Raw genomic sequence first — 13,313 nt, 5'->3', positions numbered from 1 at the left:
TCAAAGGAGTAGGGCGCGGGCCCCATATGCTGGAGGTGGTGGGTTCAAACCCAGCCCCGGACAAAAAAAAAAAAAAAAAAAAAATAGAATTCAATTCACTACATAATATTAAAGTCATTTTGGGGTGGGACACAATTGTAAGAGGGACTTTACCTAACAAATGCAATCAATGTAACCTGGTTCTCTGTACCCTCAATGAATCCCCAACAATAACATTAAAAAAAAATATATCTTAAAGACCCAAAATAAACTGAAGAATATGTAATTCTTACTCTCGAGGAGTTCACAGATATTTACTGAATGTGTGCTATGTGCTAGGCACTGTTCTCAACATTTTCATGTATCACTTAGTTAATCCTCATTACCATGTAGGTATATATTATCTCTTATTTACAAATAAAGAAATAAGTATTACCCAGACAATATTTAATAGATTAAATTAACTTAACCAAAGTTACAAAACTAGTAATCCTGGTGATCTGGTTCCAGAGAAAATGCTCTTGACCATTATAACATATATTTAGGAGAAGAAAAAGAAAATTTAAAAAGCCTAAGTACAATGACTATATTTTATGAATTTTAAAAGACTATTCTGACTTCAAATATCCTGTCCTATTGTCAGGTTATCTGCCCAAATTTTGACTGGGGGGAAAACTGTTTGCAGGAGGAGTTTACTAACCTGTATGTCTAACATTTACACTAACAAAAGAAAAAGACCACACTAATAAAATGACTAATACTTCAAATTTCTTTGCTTTTTAGTACTATTGTTATTATCAAGTACAGAAACTGCTTTGAAAAAGTCATTTCAACCTTTAAAATTGGTATATAGTTGAAAAAAGAATACAAATATCACTTTCAGAAATGAAAGATGCTGCCTATCATGGCCTCAACAGCAGATAATAATGGCCATTACATTTTTAAGGAAATCTTCATAAGGCAAACAACTTGAAAATAATGTTACTATGCATTAATATTTATAAGTATAAAAGTAAGAGCTTTAAAATATAATTCTTTCCTTTCCTGGATGTCATGTATGGTTTCATTTCATATTAGAGTTTACATCTGGTACCTAATTTTAATATTTTCCCCACTAATGCCTCTTTACATTTGATTATATTCTCCATAAACCTAAATTCACAGGAGTGGCTGATTTTAGAGAAAAAAATTCTAAGGTTTTTGAACTTGCCAAGAAGTTAACCTCCTAAGGAAAAAAATACAATTCAGTCACTTTCAGGCTGAAAGTGATCAGTTGCTTTGAAATACAACAGTACTTTCAGGTCTAGATCTCCAGTAAGTCCATCATGAAAAGTACTGTGAAAAGCAAGATCTCTCAAAGAAAAGTAAGCCACAGAAATCTGCTTAGCTTGTTGAAAAATGCGCATATCCTCAAAATAACTCTAAATAGTATCTCATTACCTGAGCAGTTTGCTGGTTAAAAAATATTCAAAAGTTGGCTCAGTGCCTATAGCTCAGTGGTTAGGGCACTGGCCACATGTACCAGGGCTGATGGGTTCAAACCTGGCCCTGGCCTGTTATGCAACAATTACAACAACAACAAAAAAAATAGCCGGGCATTGTGGCAGGCACCTGCAGTGTAGTCCCAGCTACTTGGGAGACTGAGGCAAGAGAACTGCTTATGCCCCAAGAGTTTGAGGTTGCTGTAAGATGTAACACCACCACAGCACTCTACCAAGGGCGATAGTAAGACTCTTTCTAAAAAAAAATCAAAAGTTGAAGGCAAGTAATTTGAACATTAATAAAACTACCAAATCAACAGCATAAACATCATTACTTTCCATCACGGACAATAGTTTTTTTTTTTGTTTGTTTGTTTTTTGAGACAGAGCCTCATGCTGTCAACCCTCAGTAGAGTACAGTGGCATCACAGCTCACAGCAACCTCCAGCTCCTGGGCTTAAGTGATTCTCTTGCCTCAGCCTCCCAAGTAGCTGGGACTACAGGCACCCACAATGCCCGGCTATTTTTTGGTTGTAGTTGTCATTGTTGTTTGGCAGGCCTGGGCTGGATTCGAACCTGCAGCTCTGGTGTATGTGGCTGGCACCTTAGCCGCTTGATCTACAGGCTCCGAGCCAAGGACAATGGTTTTTATCATCTTTTCACACACATATCTGCACAACTGAGGACACGGCAAGAAAAAAGAGGCTTACTATGCCTCTGGAATTATGTTTCTAAGATTAGAACACATTTTCTGAAAACCATCTAATGGGATGGGTTACCAAGGGAAATTATGGAACATACTTTCCTAGAAGTCTTTAACAAGTAAGGATGATGGCCAGAGGCTATTCAGGGTGCTGTGACAGGTCTGCTGGTCTTCATAACCCTAGCAACTGGTGTGCCGTAGATGATCTACTCTTAATGCTTGCCATTTAACTGCTCTAAGTGCTAGTAACCAAAATGACCACGCCTGCAGTATGTTTGATTCTCCAAAGTCACTGATGGTTTCAGAAAGAAAACAATCCTTCCACTCCATCCTTTTCCCGTGGCAACTTTTCTCTGTCACAGAATTTCACACGAAGGCTTTCAAATATGTGGAAATTTATTACAAACAGGCAGACAAAAAGATTTTAGCTTCTGAAAATGCAACAAACTGACATAGACTGTCCTTCGTTCAGGGAGTGGTTTACTTACTCTTCCCTAAAATAAAAAATACACATTAAAATACTAGGAATCACATAATGTTTGGGAATTGTAAAGAACCTTAATATTTTTGCAGGTGAGGAGTAAGTTTTGAAAGGTCAAAATATGAGGCCAAACAGCTAGTTAATACCTGAATATAGAATAAGTATTTTCTGATTCTTGATCCAGTGTCCTTTTCACTATAGCTCACAGCCTGTCCTTAACTTAGCAACCTTGTTTAAAAATGTCTCCAAAATCAATAGAAATATGCCACTACTTTACAACTTACACAAAAGTGTTTCTTACATGCAATCTCCCTGAACATCCATGAGGGACTGCTACCAAGACTACCCACAGAAATCAAAATCCATGGATATTTGACTTTCTTATATAAAGTGGTGGAGTATCTGTATATAACCTACACACATGGAGCAGTGTGAAGAAGAGGCGGCAAGAACGACCCCCTGACCGACCAAAGCTCGCACGTCGCTGCATCCCTGCGTACAGCGCCTACGTCCCGCCGCCGTTGCCACCATGCCCAAGAGAAAGGCTGAAGGGGATGCTAAAGGAGATAAAGCCAAGGCAAAGGACGAACTACAGAGAAGATCCGCAAGGTTGTCTGCTAAACCTGCTCCTCCAAAGCCAGAGCCCAAGCCTAAAAAGGCCCCTGCAAAGAAGGGAGAGAAGGTACCCAAAGGGAAAAAGGGAAAAGCTGACGCTGGCAAGGAGGGAAATAACCCTGCAGAAAACGGAGATGCCAAAACAGACCAGGCACTGAAAGCTGAAGGTGCTGGAGATGCCAAGTGAAGTGTGTGCATTTTTGATAACTGTGTACTTCTGGTGACTGTACAGTTTGAAATACTATTTTTTATCAAGTTTTATAAAAATGAAGAATTTTGTTTTACTTTTTTTTTTTTTTTAATCTATGTTGTTAGCACACAGAACACTTCATTGTTTTTTGGGGAAGGGGCATATGTCACTAATAGAATGTCTCCAAAGCTAGATTGATATGAGGGAAAATGTTTTTCCCTCTAGTTTTAAGAGACTTCCTCTTGGCTCCCAAGAGGAGGGATTCCCTGATGTTGACACACAGCTACCTTGGCACAAATGCCTTGTGGTATGGAAAAACTAATTTGTTTTTATGTCCTATTCTCCCTCAGTCTTCAGCATAGTCTTAACTCCCTTAAACCCAGTCACCTCTTGTGACCTGACCCCCAAAAATTGGTTACCAGTATATCAAGGAATCTGGACTTTTTCAATAATACCACTGAGATGGCATCCCTCAAAAGAGCAGCAGTTCCATTTGTAGATTGTTGGATCTTCAGATAAATTCTACCATTTTCATTTCATTTCCTGAAAGTTAGGGTCGGCTTGTGAAAAGTTGTTAAACAACATGCTAAATGTGAAATGTCAACCCTCACTCTAAACTTCCCTGTTCAGAGCATCAAATGAAGACTTCATTGGGTTTTACAGTGGCTTTCTGATTTTTGGTAGAACACTGAAGAAGGGAGTTTGAAAGTTGTTGTATACTGTTAACGATTGTCTGCCCATGTCCTGCCTGAAATACCATGATTGTTTATGAAAAGTATCTTTAATAAAGCTGGATACAGTTTGGCTTGGAAAAAAAAAAAAATAACCTACACACATCCTCCTGTATACTTTTAATATCATCGCTAGATAACATACAATGTAAATGATAAGTAAACAGTTATTATGTTGTATTATTTAAGGAACGAAGACGGGTGGGGGGGTGGGGGGGGTGGATGTGTACATGTTTAGTACAAATGCAACCACCCATTTTTCTCCCTAATATTTTTAATCTGAGATTGGCTGAATTCGTGGATGCAAAACCCATGGATACAGAAGGTGAATGTACTTCAAATCTACACTCAACAAATGACCAACTGGCACATTGAAATTTACCTGCTTTTTAGATAATTTAGCATATAGCTAAATGATATGAGATAGTATTTTAATTTCCAAATATGATTCTGCTTCAAAAAGATCAATGCTTACTGATCATCTACAGTCAGGCCCTATGCTAAGTACATGAAGATACAAGAATGAATACAATATGGTCTCCACCTATTCAAAAACCTATGCCTAAAATTCTCTTCATAATATCGTTTTACATTTCTGTTGTACTAATAAGACACATTTCTCCAATGAGCCTACTAAGCCCAGTGAATCAGAGAAGAGAGTTATAAAGAGCAGAAAGATACTATCCCTATATGGCTTTTTTCACATCACACTTCTTTAGCTTCTACTATACAAATATTAAAATCTGAAGTCTACCTGATAAGTATGGTATGTAAAAATTCTTACAAATTTTTAATATCACATTTATTTCAATGGCAATGCTGGCCTTGATACAAAGACTCCACTGCAACAATTCAATTCAATTATATGCCAAATTACTAAAACTTAACCTCTTACAAAGTATAGCTTAGATAAATTATTAAGCTAACTACCAAAATTATACAGAAGAAATGAGTATTTAATTTTTAGGTTAAACATAAAATATTATTCTTGTACGAGGCATACATTTAAAATAACTAGTATGCATATATTTTTGCCTAGTTTGATGCAATTTGGGATCATTTAAATTATCTCATTAACTGAGTTACTTAGCAAGTAACACATTATACTTCCCATTGTATCAATGCAGAAAAACAGGCAAAAATGTGATATAACCTGTCCCCCACCATACACATATACAAAGTAGCAGGGTGGGACTGGAATTTAGTCTCTTAGGCAAAGCATGGCTTTCTAACACATACTAAAAACAGTTTCACTTTAAGAACTATGCAACTTGAAGAAAATGACAATTCCAAGACACCACTTTTATTACAAACTTAGAAACTCTTTACTGGAGCCCTTAACCTTTAAACTCCCTAAACTGTATAGGTGGAGTGGGAAGAAAAAATGCCTAAAAAGTCCTTCAATCAGGATCGCCTGATTCATGTAAAAAAGGATTATATTATATAAATAACGTAATAGCTACAAAACATTACCAGTATATCCAAAGTTGAATAACCTTTTTGAATGATGGAAATCTCCAGCCTTGAAATTGAATCTTCAGACTTCACTGTAGGTTGCCTCATATTTCTCTTTTACATCCTAACACTTGAGTTTCTCCTATCCACAGGTTTTAACTTTTATTAGAGCATTTTTTTTCCAAATAAGCTGTTTCTAAAAACTCACTTTGCAATAAACTTAAGGGGTAACTCAGGCAAGCAAATTTGATTTACACAAAAATATTCTCTTTTAGCAGAATAATATCCTTACCCTAAATGCTTTCAGATTTTGGATTTTTTAATATTTGCATATATGTGAGATGTTTGGGGGATGAGATCCAAGTCTAAACACAAATTTCATTTATATTTAATATACCTCTTATACACTGAGCCTGAGGTTAATTATGTAACATTTTAAATAATTCTGTGCATGAAACATAATGTGTGTATACTGAACCATCAGAAAGCAAAGGTGTCCAGTATAGAATGTTCTACTTGTGGTATCACAACAGCATTAAAAAAGTTTTAGCTTTTGGAGCATTTTGGATTTCCAGTTTGGATTAGGGATGCCCAATCTGTATTACATCACATGTAAGGTTACTCTCACTATCATCAAATAAATAAAGGCTACAATCATTCTATAAAATTAAGAAACATGGCTCCCAAACAGAGATAAATATCAAGAACTCAGTCTACTGACTGATACCAGAAACTGCTAATCTGACACAGAATTCCAGTTTGTTTTTTTTATTTAGTACACTTCTAATAAGAATTCTAGTTTTTTTTAATTCTAATTTTTCCTATATTTCCTTTTTCACCTGGAAATTACTAAGTAACAGTCCCGGAATTTTAAGGTTTGGTGAAATTGGTGAAATTTTCATTTATTCCCTTCTTTTAGAATGATCAAATCTGATGGTTCTTATCTTTGGAGATGGTATAAGGTTATCAGTTTAAGTTTGGACTCTACCCTCCAATATATTCATATTAGGCCACATATTAAGTATTAATAGCTTGGTACTTACTATCCTACCATGGTTCAAACTACCAAGCATAATGATGTCCCAAGTAGGCTGACTGACACCTAGGTGTTTCACAGTGGAATGGGGTTCCAAGAAAATGAACCAAATGCCAGATTTGGTTTTGGTGCCTAGTCACATCTGCAGTGCTAGCAATCAACAAGATAGAAAACAGGACTTACTACATACATAAATTGCGTCCTTCTCTTACCTCAAATAAGTCTGGTTATGAGACCTCATACCTCCTAAGGTGAAAGGAAAGGAACGTTTATTAAGCATCTAATCCAGGTCAAGAACTCTCTTGGATCTCTACATTATCTCATTTAATTCAACAAAAAGTCCACTGAGTAGTAATCACTTCCATTATACAGATCAAAACTGTCCACAGTAATTTTTTTCTTTTTCTTTCTTTTTTTTTTTTTTGAGGCTGAGTCTCACTTTATCGCCCTCAGAAGAGTGCCAGGGCCTCACACCTCACAGCAACCTCAAACTCTTAGACTCAAGTGATCCTCCTGCCTCAGCCTCCTCAATAACTGGGACTACAGGCCACAACACGCCGCTATTTTTAGAGATAGGTCTTGCTTATCCTCAGGCTAGTCTCAAACTCCTGAGCTCAGGCAATCCATCCTCCTAGGCCTCCCAGAGTGTTATGATTATAGGCGTGAGCTACCTTGCCCAGCCTTCCTGCTAATAATTTTAAGAACCAGGTTTTGAACCAAGGTGGATCAGTTAACAAAGCCAGTACTGTTAATACACAGAGAATTTTAAGGCTAGATCACTCACCATATAGCGCAATAACTTGCTCTGAGGAGTATGAGGCTCAAAGAGATTGAGACTTGCACAATGGGCATACGAATTCAAGTCTCCTGATTTCTGGAGCAGTACTATGTAAAATAATGATCCTTACTTTCGCCTGCGTGTGCACGTTAGGGGTGAAATGTCACTCTTGATATAATTTATAACATCTCAATTTTCTCCAAATAAAATTCATAAGAGTGGCAATTTCAGGGAGGTACACTTTAAGTGACCAAAAATATTAAATATATTTGGGAAGAATAAAAACTTAATTGGTGCCTATGAATGATCACGTTGTAAAAAAAGTCTATTCCTGCTATATTTATTTGTTCAGTCAAGTACTTTATAATGTATGGGCTACTATACTTGGTGATAACAATACAGGATGTAAGACAGAAGTCCCTACCATCTACCATCACAGAATCTGCACCCTAATGGAGGACAGTGGGAGTAGAAGATGCTACTATGGGAATGGGAAGCAGGGACCAACCCAGACAAGACTTTTCAAAGGAGGTGATGTGAAAGATGAGTAGGAGTCATTTAGTTACCAAAGGGGAATGGAAAACACAAAAGTCTCAAGTACAAAAGTATTTTGCACACGAGAGCAGGAAAGGCCAAGGGAGCTGTTAACAGTAGGGAGGAGATAAGCAAAGAGGACCTATAATCATACAGGTCCTTGAAAGCCAGGGCTTTACAATTCTTTCTATTAGAATCAGCTGGTGAACTTGAAAACAAACAAAACACAGATGTGAGGCTCCACCTCAGAACAATTAAATCAGAATCTTTGGGGATGAAACCCTGGCACTAGTTTTTTTTTTTTTTTTTTTTTTGTAGAGACAGAGTCTCACTTTACGGCCCTCGGTAGAGTGCCGTGGCCTCACACAGCTCACAGCAACCTCCAACTCCTGGGCTTAAGCGATTCTCTTGCCTCAGCCTCCCGAGTAGCTGGGACTACAGGCACCCGCCACAACGCCCGGCTATTTTTTTTTTTTGGTTGCAGTTTGGCCGGGGCTGGGTTTGAACCCGCCACCCTCGGCATATGGGGCTGGCGCCCTACTCATTGAGCCACAGGCGCCGCCCCTGGCACTAGTTTTTTAAAAAGCTCCCTAGACGATTCAAATATGTAGCTGATTAAAAACCACTGTTTAAGTTGTAAAGCGAATTAAACATTTTTATTAACGTAAATAAGAAAAGGGATGATTTTAAATCTTTCTGGGCCCCAGTTTCTTTAGTTCTAGTAAAAAATGGGTTGGAGCAAATAAGAAGTAGCATGATAAAATAAAAGGAGTCATAAAACATTTGTTTTGTCAATGAGTCTGTTGCTTGCCACCTATATGACAATAGATTAGAATACCATCATTTCCTAGAGTTACTTGATAACACTGCTCTGTCTACAGGACTATTACATACTTCAAGATACATAAATGCTTAAGAAAAATTGATAACTGTTTTAATAAAATACAAACCATGATATCCTAAGATTTACATTTCTAAATTTGAATAATTTTTAACATTATATTTTTATCAGAGATGAAATCTGTTGTAATGCTTAAGAAACACATTTTATTTAAAGAATTACCTCTACCCTGAAATTTAAAATATAAAATAATAGAGAACTGATCCTTTTAATGCTATGTTAGCTGTTAAAGAGATCAAATGGGATTAAGTTATCTCTCTTCAAATAAATAGATCAACAGAGAAAATGCCCTTTAAATGGTAAAAAAAAAAAAAGTTTAAAAATCGTTATTCAGTATAGAGCACTAATAAGGTAAAAACTACTTTGGAAAAAATTATAATCTATTTTACATTATTTAAGTATTTTATTTATAATGTAGTTTATAAAGCTCTGCCGCCAGGACTGTCCATGCATAAAGTCATGCAAAGCTACTGTACTTTAGTCTCCCTTTTATATTGAGCCCATGAGAATTTCATGAAGTTTTCAGTTTAAATACAGTATTAGTATTTAATGGTATCTCTTTAATACTATATCCAGTTCACTTAGAATAAAAGAAAAACTTTAGATAAAAACATTGTTTGTGTTTATTTGTGGTTCATTTTAAATTCTTTAATTAAAACTGACAGGAATGCCTTTCAAAGTTTAGAGTTATAGTGGATGATATAATATCGTTAATATTTACTTACTTTCTTGTTATTTCCTCCATGCTGCTATTACTACTCTGATGTGCTATCATTTCTTCCAATCACCTATTCTGTGATTTTAACAGGAAAGCAGTCTACTCTGAAAACGCACAAGAATTTTTTGAAGTTATAAATGAATTTTTTTTACCCAAAATGTGACATGAGAAAACTTAAAAAAAAAAAAAATCCACCAACACACACGCACATACACGGCCCTCTTCTGATAATTTTGGCTGATGACACTGCAGAACAGTTAATCTGATAATTAAAATTTTCCAGAACACGTGATGTTTAGATGGGATCTATGCTGTCAACCTGAACTCAGCACTTCAGTTAAAAAAAATCTTAAAACTTGAATACCCAGACATGTTAAATTCTTAGGCTGCAGTTTCTTTGAGAGCCATTAATAAAAATACAAACTGTTTTGATTTACCCAAACTTACTTAGCAACAAGGTATCTTAAGTATTTTCCAGGACTTTTTTCCTACAACACGCAATCCAGCACATAAACAAATTTTGTCGGTACAATGTAAGCAAACACCCAGAGAATCCAGTTTCCAGGCAGGAAAACACGAGACCAATATTGCCCGAAGTGGTTCGAAAGTGGCAGTAGAAATCACTCCTTGAGTTCACTCCTGGAATTCACCTACTCAAGTTTTCTAGAGGTTTTCACCGGCCACATAAACTACGATTCAAAATAACTATTCCGCAAACCCCGGACCTCCATGTGCACAAAAGCGCAGTGCTGGAATGAGGAAGCTACACCAAGATGAAATCACAACTCTAATTCACTAAAAAATATGCCGCCTGTTTTCTCAAGCCCCCTCTTGCTGTGCTCCCTTTACCCTTCAACTGTGTCAACAGCTTCCCAATTATTGACGTCCAAGAAAATAGCTTTAGATTCCCTAGTCTAGTAACATGGTCGGCCACCATCACCACTATTCCTTTAGCATCCTAAAATAAACTCCTCACGCCGCGGTCGAAACCCACTGGCTGAACGTCTGGTGTTTACACAGTCAGGTCCTGGGTCTACCCTACCTTTCTGAGCCACTTAGCAGACATGAAAACAGGCATCACATAATGGACTTAGTAAAGACACAGTCACATGAGACAATGTCTCAGGTCTATGAATGAAAGATCCAAACGCTGCATCGTCTCGGTTAAGAGGAAAAAACAACCTCAGAGGAAGGGTGGGAGGGGAGCTGCCGAGTGGGGGAAGCGGTTTTCCTTCCATACCCCTGCCGGGCGATTTAAACCCAGGAAGATGCGAGCGCAGGGCCGGAGTCCTCCCTCGGGCGTGACAGCCCCGCAGGATCCGCGCCGGATCTCTCACGCCGCGGTGTCCGCTGCGGCCCCGCGCCCGCGGGCCAGGTGGGCGTGCGGGGCGCGGGAGACCCAGCCACTGCGGCCGGGGCGGCGGCCCGAGGCGTACTTCCTCAGCCTCCAGCCGCCCCATCCCCAAAAATGGGAGGAAAGGAAGGAAACCAAGAGCCGGGCGGCTGCCCGAGGGAGAAAGGAGAGGGAGCGGCGCGCTCGCCTCTGCAGCTGGGAGAGGCCAGAGGCGGGCGAGGCAGAGGGAGCGGCGATCATCGGCGAACTCCGCCGCGGGCCAACTACGGGAGACCCGGCCGGCAGCCCCCGCCCGACACGGCGGGCGCGCCCGGGAGTCCCCGCACCCACCCCGTCCCTGTCCCCACCGCGCCCGCTCTACTCACGCTCGGGGCTCTTCCAGGCTCCCCGGCTCCAACCGCATCGGGTCCCAGCCCGGCGGGCGGCGGCGGCGCCGGCGCCGAGGGAGAGGAGAGCGGGCGGCACGGCCCCCGCCTCCCGGCCCCTCTCCCCCGCCGCTCCGGAGCTGCCCGGCCGGGCCCGAGCCCTGCCTCGCCGGCGGCCCCAGCCCCAGTCCCAGCGGCGGCGGCAGCAGCAGCCCGAGACCTCAGCGGCCGCAGCGGCAGCACCGGAACTGCTGCTTTCTCCTTCTGGCTCGCTCTCCTCGCTGGCCCCCGTCACACGCCCCCGCCCCCGTCTCCTTTCTCTGTCGCCCCTGTTTTTTTTTCCTTTTGTTTCCAGAATAAACTTTATTGGTCTCTTTTTCCGCTCACATCGTGTAAACAAACAACGAACTCTTCCCCACCCCCTCGACTCCCCCCTCCTCCGGCAGGAGAGGGTAAGAGCTGAGGAGGGGCCGAGCCTATAATACCCCGGAAGCAGATGGGCCAAGGAGAGGAAGTGAAATTGAGAAGAAGAGGCGGGGGAAGTGGGCAGTTCGGGCAACTGTGTGTGCTACTGCGCCTGCGCCGTGCTGTTTCGCCCGAAGTTGGGTGCTGTTGGGGCTGTTTTTCTGACCTGTGTTTGTTTACTGCTCTAGCTTCTGCAGTAGTGAGTGGGTTGTGTCATCCTTCTACAGCGTACCCGTCGTGTATTTGTTGCTACAGGCACCAGACGGGCTAGGGTAGAGACATGGAAAGGAATATTGGGAACAAGTGAGTTCATTCACTTTTACGAGAGGAAACGAGATTAGTTTGGGGGCGAGAGAAGGGGGCGCGGTGGTTAACCGCTGTCAGTGCCTAACCAGAGTGGTTATTGTATCTAGAAATAAGGCCTTTTACAAAGCTTTGCTGCGCGTCCTCTGCTCAGAGTGGTTTAAGTTACAGCCCGTCTCGAAGGCGGAATGCACTGCCACAGCCCTCCGCAATCCTGAAACACTTCGGGAACACCTTTTGCTATGCTCCCATTTTTGTTTTTGTTTTTCTGATTTGAATCTGCTTGTAGGATTCAATTGTATTCAAAAGACGTGCTTTATTTGTGTAAATCCAACCAAGACTTCAGAGATTTCATGTTGGCGATAGACTAGGTTCAAGGTAGTACCTTGCTGCTGTGAACCTTATATGTCTCTTTTTGCTTGAAAGTAATGGAAACTGCTGATTCGGAGCTCTCGCCTGATAAGGATCTGGTATTGTGCGGTTTCCTCCCCCTAGTGGTCTTTCTTTGTATTGAAAAAGCCTAGGAGCTGTGATTAGAAATCTGACAGTCCCCCAGCTTCCGTTTCCCCTTGAATTTTTAAGGAATAGATGACCCACCCTAGAAATTTTACAGTTCAATTTATCGTCCAGAGCAAAAACCTGACCAATAACAGTCTTCTCAAACACTACACATCCATAACCCAATCGTAAATGGGATCCATTCCTCTATGGTCATAGTTAAACTTGACTGTATTTCTATATTTCTGTATTTCCTGTGTTTCTTTGACTCCCTTAAACTTATAGTAGTCTGGGGGGGGGGTAGTGTCTATGTTTCTAAATATTTTTCTTGAACCAGTGTTTTTCACCAGTTTCAGAACACTCTTCACAGAAGGGAATTAAAAACAACAAAAGGCCATCAACATTAAATTACGACAACAAACCATAAGGCGGTGTTTCCCAAATTTGTTTTCAAGAACAGAGTTCTGTGAAATACTAATGGGCAGACGTTGGTAGGGAGAAATTATGCCTTTTAAGATTTATTTTTTGGTAAGAAAATGCTAATGATATTATATGATTTTTATTATGTGATCATCTGCCCCGAAGAAATCATAAGTGGTAGCAGAAAAAATGCCATGTCTTTTGAATGCATGACACTAATCATAAGTGCAGAAGTAACATTTACTACCCAATTCACAATTGATAATTTGCCTTATTGCGTGGTCATCATTGGTCTTGCTTTCAAGG

The 13,313-nt window shown here is 40.1% G+C and overlaps 2 protein-coding genes across 2 annotated transcripts in view; one reads left to right on the top strand and one right to left on the bottom strand.

The window, feature by feature from the left end:
• The window catches only part of PIK3CA (phosphatidylinositol-4,5-bisphosphate 3-kinase catalytic subunit alpha), a 98,339-nt gene extending 86,622 nt beyond the window's left edge, over positions 1-11,717 (bottom strand). Inside the window, exon 1 of the mRNA XM_053572854.1 lies at positions 11,322-11,717. The gene's annotated coding sequence lies outside the window, so the exon portion shown is untranslated. The remainder of the gene's footprint in view (positions 1-11,321) is intronic.
• Positions 3,124-3,616, top strand: LOC128572776 (non-histone chromosomal protein HMG-17-like). The gene has a single exon (XM_053572856.1). It carries the CDS (start codon positions 3,174-3,176, stop codon positions 3,444-3,446), a length of 273 nt encoding a protein of 90 aa, XP_053428831.1. The 5' UTR covers positions 3,124-3,173; the 3' UTR covers positions 3,447-3,616.
• Positions 11,718-13,313: the final 1,596 nt, after the last annotated feature.

Source organism: Nycticebus coucang, chromosome 20 (genome assembly GCF_027406575.1).
Source record: "Nycticebus coucang isolate mNycCou1 chromosome 20, mNycCou1.pri, whole genome shotgun sequence".
NCBI classification, from domain to species: domain Eukaryota; kingdom Metazoa; phylum Chordata; class Mammalia; order Primates; family Lorisidae; genus Nycticebus; species Nycticebus coucang.
This window is presented reverse-complemented; position numbering and strand designations above follow the sequence as displayed.

What these genes read in the sequence shown, in the direction of transcription:
- LOC128572776 (XM_053572856.1), top strand. Translation starts at nt 3,174, where the DNA reads ATGCCCAAGAGAAAGGCTGAAGGGGATGCTAAAGGAGATAAAGCCAAG.